Source organism: Puma concolor, chromosome B4, assembly GCF_028749965.1.
Source record: "Puma concolor isolate L17-30 chromosome B4, mPumCon1.1.hap2, whole genome shotgun sequence".
NCBI lineage: Eukaryota > Metazoa > Chordata > Mammalia > Carnivora > Felidae > Puma > Puma concolor.
In genome coordinates, this window is record NC_141673.1 from 65,768,037 (window position 1) to 65,791,327 (window position 23,291).

At 40.9% G+C, this 23,291-nt stretch overlaps 1 protein-coding gene across 6 annotated transcripts in view; it reads left to right on the forward strand.

The window, feature by feature from the left end:
• The window catches only part of LIMA1 (LIM domain and actin binding 1), an 85,296-nt gene that overhangs the window by 58,583 nt on the left and 3,422 nt on the right, over positions 1–23,291 (forward strand). For 3 of the 6 annotated variants that reach the window (XM_086713423.1, XM_086713424.1, XM_086713418.1), the window contains 6 exons: positions 4,235–4,322; positions 5,562–5,710; positions 8,488–8,595; positions 13,544–13,601; positions 15,114–15,226; positions 22,177–22,310. In XM_086713423.1, the coding sequence (XP_086569549.1) occupies positions 4,235–4,322; positions 5,562–5,710; positions 8,488–8,595; positions 13,544–13,601; positions 15,114–15,226; positions 22,177–22,310 (650 nt within the window). The remainder of the gene's footprint in view (positions 1–4,234; positions 4,323–5,561; positions 5,711–8,487; positions 8,596–13,543; positions 13,602–15,113; positions 15,227–22,176; positions 22,311–23,291) is intronic. The other 3 variants (XM_086713420.1, XM_086713421.1, XM_086713422.1) reach the window with 3 other exon arrangements.

Sequence of the window (23,291 nt, forward strand, 5' to 3'; positions counted from 1 at the left end):
ATAGCCTAAGAACATATTTAATTCTCTAGCACCTTGTCAGCATTTGATTTTATCAATTTATATTAATAAATTACTTCTCCTTCCTTTTCTTTTTCCCCCTAATTGTAAGAATATACACATAGTTGGGGCGCCTGGGTGACTCAGTTGGTTAAGCATCCAACTTGGGCTTAGGTCATGATTTCGTGGTTCATGAGTTCGAACCCCATGTTGGGCTCTGTGCTGACAACTTAGAGCCTGGAACTTGCTTCAGATTCTGCCTCTCTCTCTTTCTCTCTCTCTCTCTCGGCCCCTCCCCCGCTCACACTCTGTCTCTCTCAAAAATAAACATTAAAAACATTGTAAAGAATATACACATAGTTTTTGTAGAATGCTTAGAATACAGAAAATATAGAGAAATCCCACAACCTGGATGCAACTGCTCCTTCTATATATTATTGTTCTACTTAAAAGATCTTTATTTTTTCTGTTTTTTTTCTACCTGAAGAAGGCAATGTTTGTCTCTCAGTACTTTGAGAAATTAAGGCTAGGTTTTGTCTACATGCTATGGATAGTTCAGCAAAGTCCTATTTTCCCTAAAGGCCATCCTTCCTCTACCCTTGACTTTCAGGGATGACAGTCTGAAGGAAGGTCAGACTTGAAAGGTTGAAGAAAGTGGTTGAGAGAGGTAGAAGGTAAATTATAAAGTGTTGAGAATCAACTTTTAAACAGAATTTTTCCTAAAAATTATGGGGATAGGAAATCCTGCATTTTACTTGATATTTGAGACCTCACTTACTATATTTCTTTAAGAAAATTTTCCAGAGAAAAGAAATTCTGCAGACCACTAGCTAAAAGCCCTAAGCTCTTGTTCTCCTAAGGGTACGTGTTGATACATTTGGTTCAAGGATTCTCAGTGACTATTTAAAGAGGCGTTCCCACTAATGAGAGTTACTATAGTCAGCTGACAGGAAGGAGGACTTGTGGGTTGGGGGGAGGCCAAGCCTTAGGAAATTCCAGAAAGTCTTAAAGTGTCTTGTCTTTTCTCTCTTCTCTTAAAAGGCTCCCTCAGGCATCTGAGTAAACAGGGCTGAAATGTGATAAAAGTGTGTTACAGAAAAGTATTTCAGTATCAGAATTCCTGGGTGTGTGTGTGTGTGTGTGTGTGTGTGTGTGTGTGTGTGTTTCTACTTCCTTGAGAAATATTAGAGGAAACTCCTCCTTCTTCCTGTACCTCAAATTACCACTTATAAAATGAGGATCATAAAATTCATCGTAAATGCTTCTGAGTTTTTGTTATTCTTTAAAAAAAATTTTTTTTAACGTTTATTTATTTTTGAGACAGAGAGAGACAGAGCATGAACGGGGGAGGGTCAGAGAGAGGGAGACACAATCTGAAACAGGCTCCAGGCTCTGAGCTGTCAGCACAAAGCCCGACGCAGGGCTTGAACTCACGGACCGCGAAATCATGACCTGAGCCGAAGTCGGCCACTCAACCGACTGCGCCAGCCAGGTGCCCCGAGTTTTTGTTATTCTTAATATTTGAAGGATTTGGAGGTGAAATGGTATCAAAAGAAATGCTTCGTGCTTTGCCTGGAATCTCATTAAAAGCTTTCCCATCTCAGAGCTGTGGTCCTCCTCAGAACCAGCATCAGTATAACTTTGATTTTCAGAGACAGTTCTCTCTATTTCTTCTTTAAGACCAAGTGGCTTTGCACAGTCACTTTTTTATTTATTTATTTATTTATTTTATTTTATTTTATTTTTTTAAACGTTTATTTTATTTTTGAGACAGAGAGAGACAGAGCATGAACGGGGGAGGGTCAGAGAGAGGGAGACACAGAATCTGAAACAGGCTCCAGGCTCTGAGCTGTCAGCACAGAGCCCGACATGGGGCTTGAACTCACGGACTGCGAGATCATGACCTGAGCCGAAGTCGGCCACTTAACCGACTGAGCCAACCAGGTGCCCCATTTGCACAGTCACTTTTTTAGTATTTGGAAGAAAACAATTCCAAGTACTGATACCCTCATGAACCTGAAGGCTTTAAAAAAGAAAAAGGCTCTTGACTTCATTTAACCTGAAGGTTTAAATTAAAAGCGAGCAAAGATGGAAAATATTATGCGCCTAAAACCAAAGTAAGCCTCTGCCCTGGCAAGGCATATGTCCTGGTTCTAAATGAGCTTGCTGCCAGTTATGCCAGTGCAGGGACTCTGCAGGAGGCTGAGAGGGACTTGACCATGAGTACAGACAGAAAACAGCTCTCTGCAGGTTGCGGCAGATAACACATACTCTTAGAATTGAACTTTACCTTTGACAGCACGTAAATATTGGAAATATTGCTTCAGTATTAAGGATTCAGAAGCTGTTCCCTTTCGGTTAAAAAAAAAAAAGTGTATTTGCAGGCTCTCTCCCTTTTTTGAGCCCGGAAAATTCTTTTATAATACTCCTCTTACAGTGAAGCAGCATTCAGAATAAGTCTTTGGAATTTCCTTTACTTTAATTATCTGCAAATGAACAATGTTTTGAAGATGAAAAAACGTGGATGGGGAGGGTATCCTGCCAAACTTATCTGTTTGTTTGGCTGATGATGTTCATTATCTGTTGCGTCATGTAAGTCACATGGGTGTGGTTGATGTTGGTGCAGCTTACCTGAGTATGGTGTGGCAAGGTTAGAGTTGCTATCTATTATTTTATTTTTTTTTTTTATCAATTCATAATGTTAATAGCAAAGCCAACTGAAAATAAATGATATTAAGTGTATGTTGAATTTACAAGAAACTATTGTCATTGGTGTGGTACAAACAAACCAGCCTGTGGCTCTGATTTCTGAAGCGGCATGTTTTCTGTCTCAGTGGAGGTGGGGGAGGATCGAAAAAATGATAGTTCACAGTCTCAAACTTTACTGTTGACTTGATTAGCCCATTGAACGTAAAGGTTTAATAGCGATTTACTAATGTTGAATTCAGAAGAGTGCTAAGTGTTTTACTCTTATCTCCTGTCATACCAGATTTCAGATATCTTTCCTACTTCAAGTTATCTGGAAATAAGTTGAGATTTGAATGATAGGATCTGGTTGAAGGCTCTCATTACAAGCTGAAAAAACATGACATACCCTCTGTGTACCATGTCTGGGAACATTCTGTGACACTAAATGACTTTCTCTTGAGTTACTTTTCCAGGCTTAAAAATTATAATTTGTAACTTTAATTAGAGATCTACCCTAGATGTGAGAGATATAAATGTAGTAATTTATAGGAATCACAAAATAACGTATTAAAAAAATCTGTACCACCCACTTTTCCATTTAAAAAACAAAAAACGTGGTCTCTGCCAGGGACACACGATAAGCGTTGTAATGGAAGTGTGGCCAGGGACCTTAGAAACAGAGGGAGGGCAACTTAGATTTAGGTAGGAGAGATAAGGTGTACTTCACAGAGAGACGGTTGCTCAGCCTCCCCCGAATCTTGAAGGAACAGACAACCAGAGGGACAAAAGGGTAATGGGAGAAGGGAACTCATATATAATATGGACCTCACAGCAGTTTGCTTTTCCTGGAGGGTAAAGAGTGAGGAAGGGAATACTCAGAGAAGGTAGGTAGGTAGGGACCAGATGTAGAATGGGTCTTCTGTGACATACTAAGCACTTTAGATTTAATGTAAGGAGTGATTAGGAATTTTTAAAGAATTTTGAACAAGGGAGTGATATAGATTTATATTGGGGGATAATTACTTTCTATGACTTGGGATAATGGCAGCATCATACAGACTTGATTGGAAGGTATAGAGGAACTGATTAGAAATGTAATGCAGTAGTCCAAGGAAAAGATGACAATGGGAACCAAGGCAGCAACAGCAAGGATAAAGTGGGAGGGAGCGGGGAAACAAAGAGCAGGTAGGTAACAGCCATCGATCCGGACTTAGCAGTTTGGGAGACATGTCAGTATCATCTGGGGCATGAGGATTCACCTCCATGCTGTTTAAATTACTAAGTTTTCTGGTTAAGCTGATTAGGCAGTGATGATTACCAGAGAGAATTACCTATATACAGTTACTTATTTTTCCCTGGGCACCTGTGAATATGTACTGCTTCATATTTATAATGCTAAAAACACATTCTGTGGAATGTAAAAACAAATGTAAAATCTAATTCCTTGTGGATTTTGTTAATAAAAGAGATTTGCAGACCTCTTTTCTGAACATTCGTCAAGATTTCCTATCTCCTGTGTAAACCTTCTTGCTGGGTTTTGTTTTCCAAGCAGATTCTTCGGACCCAAAGCCGTAGTGCAGGTGGAAGGAGGATCTCTGAAAACAGCTATTCTCTGGATGATTTGGAAATAGGCCCAGGTAAGCAGAGTTCCATGTATGTGAAGTTCCCTAGGAAATACTCATAAGTAGCTATACCTTTTGGTCTCATGCTCAAAGCTTTTAGAGAAGAGTGGCACAAATTAAAAGGAAGTCTGTGGGGTGCCTGGGTGGCTCCGTTGGTTGAATGTCCAACTTCAGCTCAGGTCATGATCTCTTGGTTAGTGGGTTCAAGCCCCGCTTCAGGCTCTGCTGGCAGGTCAGAGCTGGAGCCTGCTTCAGAGTCTGTGTCTCTCTCTCTCTGTGTTCCTCCCTCACTTGCACTCTGTCTCTCTCTGTCTCTCTCAAAATTAAACACATTAAAAAAAGTTTTTTTTAAAGGAAGTCTATTTGTGAAAGCCAAGGTGTACCCTTGTGGGATTACAAGGCAAATAATGCCAGCAGTTTTGGCTTCATGGGCATCTGGGGCTTGAGGGCTGCCATGGATGGGCGGTTCCCTCTGTCAAGATTGCTTATCCTGGGGCACGTGGGCAGCTCAGTCAGTTAAGCATCTGACTCTTGATTTCAGCTTCGGTCATGATCTCAGGGTCATGGAATCAAGCCCCGTGTCGGGCTCCACGCTGTGTGTGGAGCCTGCTTAAGATTCTATCTCCTCTCTCTCTCTTTCTCTCTCTCTCTGCCCCTCTCTCCCACTTGTGCTCTCTCTCTCTCTAAAATAAAAAAATGAAAAAGATTGGTTATCTTATATTACTGGTGGTAACAGAATGCCTTGAGAGCATAATTACTATGTTTTGAAAGGGGCATTTACAAGCACTTCACAAAAGAAAAAATTAACAGGCAAATTATCAGCCTCCTGATAAAGAAATGCAAATTAAAATGGCACCCCCGCTTCTTTGTACTTTTTTTTTTTTTTTTTTTTTTTTAGAGAGAGAGAGAGCATAAGCAGAGGAGAGGAGCAAAGGGAGAGAGGGGAGAGGGAGAGAGGGGCAGAGAGAGAGAGAGAGACAGAGACAGAGAGAGAGAGAGAGAGAGAGAGAATCTTAAGGGGACTCCATGCTCAGCGCAGAGCCCACTGTGGGCTTGATCCCACGATCCTGAGATCATGACTTGAGCCAAAACCAAGAGTCATATGCTTCACCAACTGAGCCACCCAGGTACCCTTCTTTGTATTTTTAATACAAAGATAATACAAAGAATTATAGTAGCCCAAAATTTAGAATCTGAAAATCATTCAAATCCCGTTTTATCTTCTTGTAAAGCACATTATTTGCATGCTTCCAGGTCAACTGTCATCTTCTGCATTCAACTCAGAGAAAAGCGAGAGCAGGCGAAATCTGGACTTACCACGCCTGTCAGAAACCTCCATAAAGGATCGAATGGCCAAGTACCAGGCAGCTGTCTCCAAACAAAGTAGTTCCACCAACTACACAGTATGTGTTCTGTACCATTCATTCATTCGTTCATTCCCTCATCTGGCAAATGGTCACTGAGCGCAGAAACTAGAAATGTCTCCCAGACCCTGACTTGGAGCCCTGGCTCCGTCCCTGGTCCCCAGCCATTCTCTTTTCTTGTAAATCCTACCCTAGCCTCATTCAAAATCCTTACCGTGTTCTAATACTGACTTTGCTTTCCTAGGCCTTATTCCCACCCCACTCATTTTTGTGTGTGTGTGATGTTATCATCCAGTAATATTGAGAGTTTTCCTGTCTCTTCTACTTAATCTTGCTGTTGTTGCTAAAAAAGTGTCATCTGTTAGTTTTAACAGAAACACTTATTTTTGTTTTTTTTTTAATTTTTGTTTTTTTACATTTATTTATTTTTGAGAGACAGAGTGAGACAAAGTGAAAGTGGGAGAGAGGCAGAGAGAGAGGGAGACACAGGATCGGAAGCAGGCTCCAAGCTCTGAGCTGTCAGCACAGAGCCCGATGTGGGGCTTGAACCCACAGACCGTGAGATCATGACCTGAGCCAAAGTCGGATGCTCAACCGACTGAGCCACCCGGGTGCCCCATTTTTGTTTTTGAGGAAAGAGAGAATACTGGAGAGAAATATAGGATATATTCAACATTAATGTTGTACACTCATCATCACTGTCTAATTCCAGAATATTTCCATCACCCAAAAAGAAACCCCATATCTGTGTAGTCACTCCCAATTCCCCCTGCTTTCTGTCTTCAATGGATTTACTATTCTGCACATTTTATATAAATGAATCATATAATATGTGGTGCACTTAATCTTTACCTCTTATGATGTAATGATTTTCTAAAGAAATAGTATAGTAGATAAGTAAAGGGGAGGGGGAAATAACAAGATGGCTTGCTCAGTAATCACAAAATTTGTTATTCTAAATAGGATTTTCCATTTTAAACTTTCCTAGGCTTAATTGGCAAGCTGACACTACAGAACTGCTTACCAGAAGTTACCTTTCAAATGCCATTTATTCATATATACACATGCATATAGACACCGTACATATGTATATTTTATGTGTATCTTTCAAACATTTGATCCTTCTAAGATTTAAAAATACAAGCTATGAACCTATTGGTGTCCTTTTTTTTTTTTAAACAAAGTTCCAAGAAGAGCGTTGAATTTTACTTGTTCCTGGGCAGACCGAAACTAGTATCTATTAGAAATCATCACATGTATTCCAGGAGTGGAGCCTTCTTTTCCTCATATTATTAAGTATGCATTCTCTAATAGCAGTTACCCGTGGACTCTGTCTCTGGGCAACGAATAATTTCATCGTGATTTTTCACTGTGCTTTTTAGAAGAGAGGATGTGCATAATTTGATAGCAAAGTGGAACACCACAGGCTCATTATTCCCTGAGTGTGAAAATGAGCAAAATTAGACTTAGAAGGCAGGTCAGGAGATAGGGCAAATGGGTGATCTTTGGAGCATAAGTCCTTCTTTTCAAGATTCTGCTGCTTCTCAGTCTTCCTGCTACAAACATTCCGACCAGGTGACTCCCTAGGTGGAAAAACCTGTTCTGTGACTTTTTTTTTTTTTTTTTAAACTCCTAATAGAGTTTATGCATTGCCGTTCTCCTGCTCTGTAAATTTTAAGAGCCTTTAGGAATTCTTGTCAAAAGTACATTTTATCTCATCCCCAAAGAATTTCTCAGGCTCCTTACAGAGGATGGCTGTAACTAGGCGCACACTCTCAGGCCGTGATTCTGGAGGCAGGGCTTTGAGATGGGGTCAGAATTGAGTCCTTGGGCTGGCCTGTTGTGTTCTGCAGCTCTGGCCGCCAGCTCCTCACAGATGTTCCTCCAGAGTCGCGTCCCTTAGTCTGGGAGCCCATACCTCAGCCAGCACACTCACACCCTCTTCACTGGCCCCGAGGCCATAAATTGCTTGTTTTCTCGCCCTGCCTAAAGAATCGCAAACAACAGAAAGGTACTAGCCTTTCAGAAAGGTGGCAGACTAAAGGTTAGGAAATGTCCATATTCATCTACCACTATATTAACTTTGGATCTAGTCGATAAAGTTAATTTTAATATTTTGCCCCAAGTGTTCTTTGCAAGGAAAAACATGTGATTATGCTTACTCCATATGACAGTGTTAATGCCTGCTTTTTATATGTTGAGGCTTTGTTCTGAGAAGTAGAATAAGGTATGTCTTTAGTACAATGTATGACTTTGATGCAAAAAAGAAGCATGTTTTTGAAAGTCTCACAAAAAAGGTTGTTTTATGGTATCGTTAAATATAATCTCTGCTTTTATATGTATGCATCATCCCTGTCTCTCTTTCCAGGCCGAGCATTTATATATATGGTCAGTATATTTTCTTAATTATTGGCACTTGGCATTTCCTTTCCCCTGCTCCAGAATGGTCTTTTCTGATAAAACTCACAAGCTTTGCATTCCCACGAGCTCTGCTGCTAGAGGAGTGAATCACAAGAAAACTGTATGCTGGGGGTGGTTTCTGTGTGTGTCTGTGTTGATATGTCTGTATTCTAATGAGCATCCAGTTTTAGACTAGCGTACAAATATTTAACTCCGAGGTATGTGTCCACAAAGCTGCTTTTGTCATTTCACTAGTAAATGGGTTTTGCTTGTGAGAATTAGGGGGTTGATTTGACCCAAGGCCTCTTAAAAGAACTTTTCTTTTACCATTCCAAGTTTATTTAATAGATGTGCTATGAAGAGCGTAGAATCGTGAGATTTTTAATTTTAGCTCACAGATTATTTTTATTTTCTAGAATGACTTGAGAGCCAATGGTGGTGAAATAAAAACTCATAAGTTGGAGCAAAAGGAGAATGTGCCCCCAGATCCTGAGGTCTGCATCTCCCATCAGGTTGGAGAAAAGGTGGGTTGAAGAGTTTGATGTCCAGTTGCCAAGGAAGCATGTGTTCTAAATTAGATGCTTAAAATTAGAAACAACTCTAACTGTAGGCTGCAGAGTGTCTGGGAATTTGGTAACAGCTGCCAGGACAGATTGTCATTTTTGCAGGTCACATAATTTTAGTTGGGGAACTCTGCAACTTATAGCTGACCAAATAATGAACCTTCACTGGAAAATTCTTTTGCTCAGCAAATGCTCAGATGGCGTAGAGCTAAAGTGATTTTAAAAAATCTGTTTTGATTAGCGATCCTATCTTCAAAGTATTTGTGTATTCTTAATTTAACACATTTTATGCAAGACCATTTCATTCTTTCACTCAAACTATTTTGAAAGCTAGGCACCATGCTAAGCACAGGAAATACTAAGCTTAGCAACTCAGTGTGAGCAGACCATTCCATGTGGTCTTTATCTGCAAGGAAGCTAACAGAGTAGAAGGGAGATGAGTAACAGGTTGGCTGTTAAAAAGCAATATGGTAAGTGTTGTGAGAAGGCTCTGTGGGGCCATGGAAGCTCAGACTAAGGACGTTTAACCCGACTTCCTCAAGAAGGTGATGTCTGAGCCAAGTCCTGAAGAATATGTGGAAAGAGACCAAGTGAGTAAGGGAAAGACTAAGTAAAGAATAAGAAGGGCACCCCAGGCAGACACAAACAGAGGTTTGGAAACCAGAGCTCCAAACCAAGATGGCTTGGCTGGAATACAAGGCACATACAGGTAAAGGAGAGACAAATGGAGGGAGAGCCAGGGCGGGTCTTAAAAAGCTCTCTATGCCAAGCTTAAGACTTTGGAAAGAGTCCTGCAGAGGTGGAAAACGACGGGAAGATTTTAAGCAAATCATATTTGCATTCTATGCAGCCATGATTAGATGAATGGCTTGGTCGGAGTAAGTCACAACATTTATATCAGGTGAATTTATAATTTTCTCTGCCAATCCATTACCCAATTTCTTTTGGCTTTTGGTCAATGTCAAATGTTAAGTTAGATGAGGAGAAAGAGCTTTCAAATATATTACAGTGATTAATTTTAGGAGAAAAATCATTGTTTCTGTTACACATATTGATAACCTTGAGGCCATTCTTCCAAAAGGTGAAGAGATCATTAAAATGGATTAAGAGCAATAGTTCTCAAATTTATTTGACTATAAAAGACTTTAAAAAGTTTGATGTGGGGCGCCTGAGTGGCTCAGTCGGTTGGGTGTCCGACTTTGGCTCAGGTCATGATCTCACAGTTCGTGGGTTCGAGCCCCGCGTCCAGCTCTGTGCTGACAGCTCAGAGCCTGGAGCCTGCTTCAGATTCTGTGCCTCCCTCTCTCTCTGCCCCTCCTCTGCTCACACTCTGTCTGTCTGTCTCTCTCTCAGAAATAAAAAAACATTAAAAAAAAAAGTTTCATGTATTGGGGTGCCTGGGTGGCTCAGTCAGTTAAGTGTCTGACTTTGGCCCAGGTCGTGAGTTGGAGCCCTGCATTGGGCTATGTGCTGACAGCTCAGAGCCTGGAGCCTACTTCAGATTCTGTGTCTCTGTTTCTCTGCACCGCCCCCACCCCCACTTGTGCTCTCTCTCTCTCTCTCTCTCTCGCTCTCAAAAATGAATAAACATTTTTTTAAAAAGTGTGATGTATTGACAGAACACCAACCGAAACTTATGAAACACACTAAGTAGGTGCACAGGAAAATGGTCTCAGATTAATGGCTACAAAATATGAATCATATGATAAAATGAGAAATAAATTAGAAAAATTAAATCACTTTATTTGACAAAAACATATTGCAAATGTATTTTGAAATAGTAAGACAGAATACTTAGCAGTAGTGTATTTCATAATCATAAAATCCAGTAAATTACACATGTCCTTGCAACAGTGGGCTCATGCATTAGTCCCATGAGTCCCATGCCATGTATCAAATGAGTTCTCTTATTAGACTACCTGGTTTTCCCATTTTTAAGTGGGAGATTATGTCTTAAGAATAACTGAGTTGTGGCATTTGGGTGGCTCAATCGTTTAAGCATCTGACCCTTGATCTCAGGTCTTTTAATTTTTTTTTTAAGTTTGTTTTGAGAGAGAGAGAGCAAGAGCAAGCATGAGCAGAGGAGGGACAGAGAGAGAGGGAGAGAATCCCAAGCAGGCTCCACACTGTCAGTGCAAAGCCCAGTACAGGCTCAAACTCACAAACTGCAAGATCATGGCCTAAGCCAAAGTCAGATGCTTAACTGACTGAACCACCCAGGTGCTCCTTGATCTCAGGTCTTTATCTCAGGGTCGTGAGTTCAAGCCCCACGTTGGGTGTACACATTACTTAAAAGTAAAATCTTAAAAAAAGAAGAAGAAGAAGAAGAAGAAGAAGAAGAAGAAGAAGAAGAAGAAGAAGAAGAAGAAGAACTGAGTTAAAATGTTACATACTATAAAAAAGAAATTTAAAGGATGCCTGGGTGGCTCAGTGGGTTAAGTGGCATACTCTTGATTTCGGCTCAGGTCATGATCTCACACTCCTGGGATCCACTCCTTAGTTGGGCTCCATGCTGGGCATGGAGGCTGCTTGGGATTCTCTCTCTCTTCTGCTCTCCTACTTGCTCTTTCTCTCTCTTTCTCAAAATAAATAAACCAAAAAAAAAATTTTTAAGAGAAAAATATTCCCAGCATTGAAATCCCCCCATCTACCCTAGGAACATATAATTTGAGAAATGGTCATCCGGAAAATAATGCTTGGATTGTCCCTAATCTGATTTTGTGTTTCCTTCTTGATGGTCTTCACACTGATTTGAAACTGGAACTCTGAGTCGAACTGGAGGATCAAAACATTTTAATTATAGCCTAAAAGGCATCAGTGCAACTAAACCATGAATTGAGGAGTGGGTGGGAAGGAAAGGAGATAAAGACAGTAGTACATAATCTTCACGTACCACACTGCAGGTTCATAAACCCATAAACCCATGGCAAATTCATAACATTTTTCAGAGCCTTGCTTACCTTTCAGCTGTTCGCCCAGCTTTTGTTAACCAATACCTAAGAACGATTGGAATATATGGGGCGCCTGGGTGGCGCAGTCGGTTAAGCGTCCGACTTCAGCCAGGTCACGATCTCGCGGTCCGTGAGTTCGAGCCCCGCGTCGGGCTCTGGGCTAATGGCTCAGAGCCTGGAGCCTGTTTCCGAGTCTGTGTCTCCCTCTCTCTCTCTGCCCCTCCCCCGTTCATGCTCTGTCTCTCTCTGTCCCAAAAATAAATAAAAAAACTTTGAAAAAAAAAAAAAAATTAAAAAAAATAAAAAAAAAAAAAAAAAAAAAGAGACCTCTACATTAAAAAAAAAAAAAAAAAAAAAAAAAGGAAAAAAAAAAGAACGATTGGAATATCAGCTTGTTAAAAAAGGACACTAGGTGCACTTGTCTGAAATAGAATATTTTGTCAAGGTATTGTTCTTCCCTTTGTCCTCTTGTGATCAAATCTGTGCTTCTCTTTAATGAAATGTTTGAGCAGAAATCTCACATGCTCTCTCCTGGCTGTTCCTGTAGTGAAGTCAGCTGGTTGGGCATGTGCAATGATGTCATGATTGGCATTAACTTTACCCTGCACGTTCAAGGTGACCAAAATTAGAGGTGAGAGAAGAACATCCTGAGATGGATGCACCTACTAATTAACAGGAATTGAAGAGCTTTTAGTTTCTTTCATTATCATTAAGTGACATAATGCATGTAAGGTGATTATTCCAATACCTGGCACATACTAAATGCTCAGTAAATGTTAGCTGTTATTACAGCAGTTTGTTCTATCCCATGTCAGAATTTCTGTAATGAAAACAGAGTAATGAGAAAAAACAACCTTGCTATAAATTCAGGTGCAGTCAGCCAATGACTCAATCTGCATTGTAAATTTATTCAATAGAAACACTCAGCATTGCCCATAAAATCCCTGATATCTGAATGAAAGACTGTTACAGGCAGACTCCACATTGGTCACCTATTGGCCCTTCATGATTTTGGGTGTGAAGGAGGATACCCAGACGTCCTGGGACACCAGAAAGGAGAGGGAGAGCTCATAGAAAGTTTTTATTTAAATTTGATGGCTTCCTGGGAAGAGATCTGTACCTATGCACAAAATCTGCCATTTTGTTAAACACTCTGCTGTTTTGAAACTGGGATTAAGAAGGAAGGGGCTCCCAGGTGCCTCAGTCGGTTAAGCTTCCGACTTTGGCTCAGGTCTCTATCTCATGGTTTGTGGGTTCGATCTCTGTGTCAGGCTCTGTGCTGACAGCTCAGAGCCTGGAGCCTGTTTCCGACTCTGTCTCCCTCTCTCTCTGCCCCTCCCCCACTCTCACTCCTCACTTGCTCTCTCTCTCTAAAACATGAAAAAACAACAACAACAAAAAGGAAAACTAACCTTGAAGAGAATACCAGAGGTTGGTTTTAGGTAAATTTGTTGTTTAGCTATCAAAGTGTCTTCTGTACTGGCAAGCTTGTTTCAGCTGAATGTATCTGGTTGGGAAATTAGCAATGAGGAAGATAAAAGAATAAGAATAGTTCCTAATGTAAAGATTCCATCTTGGCTTGGGGAGAGTTATAGTTATATGGTGAGAAGCTTTATTCTCTCTGATAGAGGGTTTTGTTTCGCCCTTTTTTTTTTTTTTTTTTTTTTTTTGACAGTAGAAAGATGTGGTTTAGAAGTTCTTTTATAAAGGGAGATGATGCACGCTTGGCAGTTGAGTGCAGTCTGTTTCTCCCGTTACTCTGTAATTGAGAGGCATGTTAATATCCTCATAAAAGACATTTTGCTGCCTCTTGTTTAAATGCTCAGCTGTTCTGAGGCCCGTTATTTCCCCCAGGCAGCCAGTGACTGACTAGAGTCAGCAGGTTTTTATGGCATTAACAGCAGTTTGCTCTTTTATTTTTAATGTGATTCTTAATCCCCCCTCCACCCTTTTTGTAGGTTTCTGCAACTGAGAATAGCCTGGCAATCCGTCCCACCCCTGCTGAAGATGACTCCCGTAAGCATTTGTTCTCAGATCTGGAGGATGAGGTTCTTATTCTGTGTTCTGTATTTGGTCCGGGGATGTCTCCAATGCTGTCAGTGCTGAGAATGTGATATATTAAATCCAGTAATTTAGCTGATCAAATCTTTCATTTGGTTTCAAGGACTGGTGCTTGCCTACCCTTCACACATTCCATGGCTTAGGGAGAAGTTAAATTCGATATGATTAACTTGAGGCACTGAATACTTTTGGTGCTTCTCTCATTGAACTTATCCTACCTTTTGCATCAAATCTTTTCAGGGTTAAAGCTGCAGAAACTAATTTTGAAGTTTCATTTTAATAGGAGTTTGGCCAAGAAGGATTTTATTCATTTACAAGGATAAAGAATTGATATTTGGGTAACCTTTTAAACATATCTTCCTCTGCTTATCTAAATGTGTACCATATTCCACCCTCTAGCTAGATTCTAGAGATTTTCCTGCTGGTGCTGAATTTTTATCACCTTTTCATCCTATTTTAGAGTAATTTTGAGCCTCACCTCTCCCAAGGACAAAAACATTTCTTTTTTTTTTTCCTTACTCTATCCACATTTGATTCTGATTTTCAGTGTATTTTTAAAAATATTTATGGATTTCTAGCTTCCCCCAGGATAATGACTTTACTAGACATTGAAAACTCAGCAACTAAAGTAGAAATATGAGCTAAACAAATCTCTAGTAAATCCTACCTCAAAAAATTTCAGAGAGAAATCTGCTGCTTGAATCCAGGAACATTCCTTTTGCAAGCATTTTGGTTGGACTAGAAATTTTTCTCAGTTTTGACTAGGTTTGCAAAACATTTGAAAAATAAGCCTAAGTCTTTTAGTACTTTGTTGACTTAACTCTAGATTTTAAGGAATTCTCTAATGGTTCCTTAGTAGCATTTTTCTGTGCCTGTTCAGAGTTTTCCGCAGTTAATATATTAGCAGGAAATTAACTTATCCAGGTGACACATCAATGATTATGGAAAAAAAAAACCTCATAGAGCCTTTTTCCATAATCTTCATCCATGGATGTCTGCTATAGGATTGACTAAAAAGACTGTCAGATTACACACCACACACACACACACACACACACACACACACACACGTGTGCACATGCACATGATATGAAATTTCCACCCTCACATTCCTTCATTTTCCCAACTCCAGAAGGAGTTATTGGGGGGTGCTGACTACCAGAAAAGCCATCAATGTCTACAAACAGCCTTTAAATATAACATCCCACGGTGGGGGAGTGGGGACGGGGGCTGGCAGAAAGTTCTTCAGATCTGGTGATTTGGATTTCTGCTGTGTGTGGCTAAGGGTGAGAAAGCCTCCCAGCTCAGAGTCTAAGAGCAAAGCTTTTAGCATTAGAAAAGCTGTGTATCTCCTGGCGTGGAAAGGACCTGTCCTGTAGTGAAGGTGACAAAACTTTGCTTTGGAGGGGAACCATTTCTGAGACTTGCCAAGAGGTGCTATAAAATTTCTTCCTTTTGAAACTCAAGCAGGTAACTTCCTGGTTAAGAGTGAGGTCCAGCAGCCTGTCCATCCCAAGCCACTAAATCCAGATGCCAGAGCCTCCAGCCTCTCTGAGAGTTCTCCTCCCAAAGCATTGAAGGTATGATGGCAATTTCTCTCTGAGCCTTTAGACATTGGTTTACTGGTAGAGCTCATTGCACTTTATACCATTTATGTTCATTATAACTTATTTTTGCTTTCCTGGGGGTAAAAACACCAAATAAGGGCTTACTTATGCCAATCACTTTCCCTGGAAATCTTGTTTTTTCTGCTCAAATGTTTGAGCCAGGAGGGGAGAGTTTCACTAATAGCTCTCATTTTGAAATATGGAAAATTCATGAAAGTTTTAAGGAAACCCAAAGTTAAAGAAAATTATGTTTTTTGAGGGAAAAAAAATGCCCAAAGTCCATAAATCTGTGAAGGGGTAAAAGACCACAAACTGGGAAACTCAAGAAATCTGTTAAACTAAATCAGCTCGTTGGGTGGGAACGTGCATGTCAACTTAAAGTTAGTGGCTCCCTGGTCTAAAGAACTTGACCGTAACATGATTAGTGGTTAATTTATTTAAAGAATGTGTACATCACAGTGGGGGTTGGCCAGCCCATTTGCTATAAAAATGGGCATTCAAGTAACACTTATACTAGGGTGTATAATATTAGGTGTTAAGGAATGTACAGACTTTTTTATCCTAAGAAAACTTCACTAGGCTACTTAAACTGTGGCTGCCTTTTATTCACCAGTTTTTAAAAACAGTCTTCTCCCTTTCTGTGGACAAATATATACTCTCGTAAAAATAAAGTTTAAGAAAAAAAAATACCCAACACCTATTTTAGGCTTTATTACCTGACTTGTTTTAATGGAATGCTTTGCTAATGTGGTGCTAATGTAGCCATTTGGATTAATAACCAAACATACCCACACTTCTTTAGTGTCTTTCTCCTCTGGTGCTCTCTTCAGTAGCCTGGTTTTGTTTAGAAAGTTTTAACATTTGAAAGAAACTCAGTAGGTAGAATTAGTGTTAAGATGGTATGTAACTGGCATCAGCGCTGTGGGTATCTCTCAACTGTGGGCATGACTGGTGCCTTGATGAAAGTTCTAGTGCACAAAAAAGGATGAAAAGAGGACATAGGTGAAGGTTTGCAACAAAAAGAAGGAAGCAGAGAATACGGGATTTAAAGGGGGAGTTAAAAAAAGGGAAAGGGGGGGTGAAGAATGTAAAGGAAAATTTTATGGGAAGCTGAGATTTATGAGGAGAGTGAAGTTTGTTGAAAAGGAGCAAAAGGTGAAGAAAGTAATAAGAGAATGCAAGTAAAGGGAGGGAAAATGGAGTTACGGTGTTAGAGCTGCACATGTATTCAATACGACTCCCTCTTCTGACCTGAAAGACCAGCTCACGCTGTTATCAGTACTTCCTTTGTCCGGTATCTGGAGTCCAACAAAGTAGCAAATGCCACGGGGTTAATTTCTTTTCCAACAGCAACCCTGCCCAGATTTGAGTCCTTGGGTTGCGGTTCTGGATCAAGAACAGCCAACAAATCTGACTTAGCAATGGACTTAGGAACTAGGGAAATTCTGTGGCTTATCTAAGAACTAAAATCTGTTCTTGAGTGTATTTGAACTCTCAACCCAGTCTTGTTTCCCTCCCTCAACTGCTAGGTCAGACCTCCTGGTACTGGGTTGGACTTTTGAGGTCCCTTCTTGACGTAGGCTCCAGGATCTGAGCTGCTGAGTGATGAGTGACAGAGTGCACCTCACTTGGGTCCCTCCCAGCATAACCAGGGACAAGAGGAGGTGGAGATGAAGCCCCCTGTGCACCTGCCCCAGACCCATGGCTGCTTCCTCTGGTCACTCAGCAGTAGAATGCAGACAGGCATGCTTTCAGCAGACATACACCTCAGGTTTTGAGTGTTGTGTAAAGACTGGAGTAAATGGACCTGGTTCCCTGTGTTTGCCTGTGGTCCAGAGCTCAAAGGATTATGGTGTGGGATACAGATGGGACTCAATCACATCTCCACTCTTATTTAAGGATAGTTTATTTTCTCTTCCTCAGATTTATCCATTACATTCTGAAGGCAAGTACAGACACACACACACACACACACACACACACACACTTTAGTGTCTATAGGTAAGACCTACTGATGTAATTGGTGTCGTGGTAGTAGACTATGCAACAGAAGTTGTTTCTGCACTTGGGGAAATTACATACAGCTAAGAATAAACTTGCTCACTCAGAATAGATTTTTAGGTCCCACACATCCTGGAAAAACTGTTCCTTAGTGCTTGTCTATCTATTATTGAAAATAGGGCATCTAAGGTAGAGATTCATTTCAAACTTTAGCTTGATAAAGTAAACAAAAAAAAATGATACTAGTTTTACAAGTATGAGTTTTATTTGTATATTTTGGACACTGGCCGGATAGCTCAGTTGGTGGGACTTGGTGCCGATGAAATTCAAGTTGCAGGTTCATTCTCAAAAGAGGTGTTCTGGGAGCAGAGCTCAGTGGACCCTGGGGGAAGGATCAGGACTTTTCTACTCAAGAGACCCAGAGGTCTCTTGGGGTTTATGTCCTTCCCCTGAAAGAAGTTGTCCCTTAAATGTTTCCAGAAAGGAGGATAGGAAAAGGCAAGGAGATGTGACCAGCCATGGGAACACCCACTTGCCCTCATTAGGACAGACCCTCGCTGCTGATGGATGTGGAGAGAAAAGATGGCAGACTGCATGAGAGGACACACACTTTGCACCCCCTCTGTGCCCTGTCAGCTGTCCCTTCTTCTCTGGACAGGGTAGGAGGTTTTATGCTATTTTGCAAAGCTATCAGAATTATGCTAGAAGGTCATCTAGAATCATTTATTTATTTATTTATTTATTTATTTATTTATTTATTTATGTGTCTATTTATTTATTTACTGCTTTATCAGAACACTAACCTTTCCTCTATATGTAGAGCAATCTAAGATGTGAGTATCTCCAGAATGCTGTCAAAAAGAGTTTCACAGAAAGCCAGGGAGAGGGCCAAGGCTGCACAGAGCTGGCCCAACCATTTACTGTATGCGAAGAATTTCAGTTTAATTACCTAGATATTTTGCACAGATTGGAAAGGAGGGAATGAAAGGCATTTTGTGGTGTTCTGAGGAATGGCAGCCTGACATCAATACAGAATTTTCTTCTGACTTCACCACGTCCAAAGGTTAGTTAGCTTTACTGCTTGTTGCCAGCTACCCCCTCTCTCTATATATATTATGTGCGTTACATATATATCATCTCCCAACTAGAGCTTTCATTGGACTGAAACATAGACATAAGGCAAGAGGGTGAAAGAATGCAGATGTAGCAATTTATTGGAAAAGTAGCTTTAAGTAGGTGCTGACCACCTACTTAAAGACCTGTCATATGGGAAAGACGTGACAGTGTTTATGAACATCAATTATGTATGTATTACCTCATTCATTCCTGAATATCCCGAAGATGTTATCTACATATTTTAATTTGAAACAAAGGGAGGAAGTAGTTTGAACAAGTAGTTTGTTCCAAATGCTCAAGTGAGATTATTTTCATTTGGGTTAGCATCTGCTCTCATCCCCAAGGAGTTTCCTTTAGTTATGGAAAATTAACATTCCAGGATAATTTAGAAAGTGCTCTCTTGGTTTGTGAGTCGGGAGTTCCAAGTTTTAATTTGAAGTCTGCTACAGACCATGTGAGCCTTGATAAGGCACCTGACATTCTGGTGCTGCAGTTTCTACATGTGAAAACGAGGGAGGAGAGATGAAAAATATCTTACTAACTGAAAAATATATAAAAGATTAAAAACCGTCTAACATTCTGATGCTGGCAGCATTTTAAAACGTGGCTGCGCCAGGTCCAAGCATGCCATGGAGGCATGGGCAGGATGTATGCCAGGCCTACCATAATGGTGGAGATTTTTGGGCACTGACTGTGCTTCCTGTTGTCTGAATAGACATGGGGGCAATTACAGAAAAGTGGCTGAGAGCCCAGGACAGAGGAAGTAAAGGGAAGGCACAGACACAGCCACTCTGATTTGGCACATTACCAAGTTGGGATCCTCTTGACTTTATGAAACTCTGGGGCCCTCGGGCAGCTGCCGCATAAACATTAAATACTATTGCAAAGGGTCTGTGTAAAAAGCTGGATGGGAATAATGAGACTCTGATAGGTCTGGCTAGTTAGGAGCTTGTGGTTAGTCAGATGTTTGGGCTAGCAGTCTATTAATTTGATGTTGAGGAGAAGGAGGATGGCCTTTCAGTTGTGTGGGCGAAGGCCCCATTCAGGAGAGAGCCATTGTGGGTCAGGTGTGGGAGGTGGTAAGACACTAAAGAATTGTTAATGAGACACTCCTCGTGTGGGTGAAAGCTCAGAAGAGCTCTTTCTCCTGAGCTGGGACATGTTCCAGCCTCAGGTAGATACGAGTGAGGCTGATTTAGCCACAATTAGTAGAAATACTTGAAAAAGAAAGCAAACATGGTCTTATTCTTGGATCGGAGCCTGCACCTGAGTTTCAGCTCAGCTGTGGTAAAGCGCTCCAGGGCACTCCAAATGCTGTGTATTCATTGAAGGTTCCTGTTTGTCTCTTCCAGCTTCTGCTTCCTGCTCCGGTACCTAATTTCTGCTCCTGCCTTCCACTTTCCTCCTAACGTGAGCTCAGCTTTCAGCTTTCTCTCAGGTTTTCCTTTCTGTTCACTGGGCCGCACCCTCCTACAGTGTGTTCTCTGTATGTTTGTAATGGAGGAGTGCTCTGTAGGTCTTCGTTCCCCATTAGCAGAATAAATAATGCCCGTCTCCCCTTGTACCGTGTGAAATTCCCGTCCTCTGCTCTGTCTTTACTGACCAGAATGAATACTGTTCTAAGTCAAGTGTTAAAAATACAGAAGTCCCCTGCAGCTGAAAAAGATTTTTAATCTGATAAATAAATACATTTGGCCGATTACTTTTACATTATGTGAACAGTGATCTGTACAGGATCTCCCCAATGCCATCAACTGTACTATGATACCCAAATTTTATTTTGCATTTTAACGTATTTCCTGCTTGCTAGACAAGGACCTAGTTCTTTTCGAAGAAAACCCAATTAAAACTATGCAATGACATCTCCACTTAGTCCTGTCTTGTTAGAAGTGGTCATATAAGAATTCTGAACTCTGGGGCGTGGCTCAGTTGGTTAAGCATCCGACTTCGGCTCAGCTCATGATCTCGCAGGTTCATGAGTTCGAGCCCCGCATCGGGCTCTGTGCTGACAGCTCAGAGCCTGGAGTCTGCTTCAGATTCTGTGCCTCCCTCTCTCTGTGCCCCTCCCCCATGATGCTCTGTCTCCCTCTCTCTCTCTCTAAACATAAATAAACATAAAAAAAAAAAAAAAAGAAATTCGAGCTCCAAAAAATGCCCTAATTACTTCCAACAGCATTCAATTACAATAACATTTGATCATATTTAAATACCTCCCCTACACTTGGTAAACTAGGTTGAACCTGTCTTTAATTATTACAGTTTTTCTTTTTAGGACTCTAACCTTAGGAATGGAAGAGGACTGTTGATAAGCCATTTCCACTCAGTTCTCTTCCTTCATTCTTAAATCCCTTGGTGCTGTTTGGGAGTTTACCACTAAACTCTAATAAACTCCCTTTTATAGAGCTTTCCCTTTATGGCCATTTTTTGGTCCATTTTCTACTTTTGTTTCCTATCCAAATCTACTTGGAAAACCATTCCTATTTTTTGCTTTACTTCCTGGTGAATCATATAGCAAGTGAACCAGCAGTCTGATTTTTTTTTATGGGACTATTTTCGGGTTTTTGTAATGAAAATTCTGTCTTGCCCATGACCTGGTTTATTTTTAGGCTTATCTTAACTATTCAGGTCCTGGACCTCGGGACTAATTTATGTTATTTACCACCACCCGGGTCCTGGCAGCAAAGCCTTCCCCAGGTGTCTACTGAGAGCTTCCTGGCCACCTAAGCTGCTTCTGCATTTGCTGGATAAGGTGTTTCTCTTGGGGTAAGAGTTATTTACATATACCTAGAGACTTCTTACCCCCCACCCCTGGTGGCCATGTTACCATTGCTTATGTAAAAACTTGCAGTTTGGTAATTCTGGCTTTCATCAATGCTGGAATACCAACTATTTGGTGTTATTTAGGATTGGTAGTACCAGCTAGAACACCTGTGCTCACCCCACTTTTATTCCACACTTTATAGACAGTTCATGAATTCCTAGTCTATTATGACCTTTCACTCCCCATTACAGTAGTTTTATTCTCCACTGAGTTGTTTTGTTTTTGTTTTTAAGTAGGCTCCATGCCCAGCGTGGAGCTCTAACTCATAACCCTGAGATCAAGAGTGGCAAGTTCTCCATACTGAGCCAGCCAGGGGCCCTTCTCCATTGGTTTCTGAGAAGATTCTAGCTTTGTTGGGCTGTGCTGTCTTCTGGATGTCCTAATAAAATAGTTTGTCTCTTTAAAATTATTACATTTATCTGTCAGCTTTGACTTACTTCAAAATATTATGCCTAGTGGGTAAAATAATATGCCAAATTAAGAGTATAAGCAGAGGGGACTAAAAGATACTTTATCAAATTGTCTTTTCCTCATCCCCAAAGTTAAATGCTCTTCCTCTCCTTTAAATTTATCCCCTTCAGAATCTTACAAAAGTCTGTCCTGCTTTTACTAGGCACTTGAATCAAATAAACTTCTGTGTGTGATGACATTTTCTCCTAATTTCCTGTCTGTGGAAACATTTTTTATGTGCTTTTGTGTGTATGTGGTGGCTTGTCTAAGCCTCTCTCTGCAATCCAGCCCTAGCTCCACCTGTCCTTGGTGGCAGCTACACTTGGGGCAGCCAGGCAGTTGGGGAAAGGAATTCAGGAGTGCTTCCTGGCCTTAAAGAGAACTCTTTAAGAGAATCATAACAGGCTTAGTGTTCCTGTGAGAATTGACAGGTAAGGGAGCCTTTAGCTGACAAAGTAAAAGCAGGGTGCCTCTCAGCAGAGCACTAACTCATCTTGGCCGGTGCTTGTTAAAGCTGCCCTTTTCCTTTTCCTAGAAGTTTCAGGCACCTGCAAGAGAGACTTGTGTGGAATGTCAGAAGACAGTCTACCCGATGGAGCGTCTCTTAGCCAACCAGCAGGTGTTTCACATCAGTTGCTTCCGGTGCTCCTATTGCAACAACAAACTTAGGTAAGCCAACCAAACCAGCGATCTCTGTACAGTTGGACCTCCAGAAGGCATGTTTGGCTTTTAGAGCACTGGTGCTAAAAGCTGTTATGCCAAGAGCACGCTGTTGAAAGCCCTTGAAAAACGTAAAAAGTATCATTTAGTGACAAGTATTTCATATCAAATGATAGTGGTGTTTGGAACATCTTAGTACATTGATATTTTAATTTACATGGAGCTTAAATCTTATGGGTGGCAGGTAAAACCCCCCCTGTGACTTAATTTAGTAGAATATTTTCCTTTGGTCTCACAGAATCTTTTTTTTTTTTTTAAGTTGATTTATTTATTTGAGAGAGAGAGAGAGAGAGAGCTTGGGAGGGGCAGAGAGAGGGAGAGAGAATCCCAGGCAGGCTTCACACTGTCAGCACAGAGCCTGATGTGCGGCTTGAACCCACGAACCGTGAGATCATGACTTGAGTCGAAACCAAGAGTCGGATGCTCAACTGACTGAGCCACCCAGGCGCCCCTTTAAAGCTAAGAAATCTTAAGAGTTTAGGGGTGCCTGGGTGGCTCAGTCAGTTGAGCATATAACTCTAGATTTCGGCTCAGGTCTTGATCTACAGTTTCGTGAGTTCGAGTCCTACATCGGGCTCTGCAATGACACCGCAGAGCCTGGCTGAGATTCTCCCTCTCTCTGTGCCCCTCTCCCACTTGCACTCTCTCTGCCTCTCTCAAGATAAATAAATTAAAAAAAAAAAAAAAAAAAGAGTGTAGTTGTTTCAGCCCTTACTTGAAAATGTCCCAAACACTGTGTAAATGGTAATAATAGCAATGATAATGGGCACTGAAGAGCACATATTCTGTATATTGCTTCTTTTTATGTGTGACAAAATAATTATCATTTCTTCCAAGTAACTCAAAGTATGGATATAAATGTGGCTATTTGGGGACATATTCCATATGAGCTCATTTTAATCATAGAGTTTTAGAGAAGAAAGTAACCAG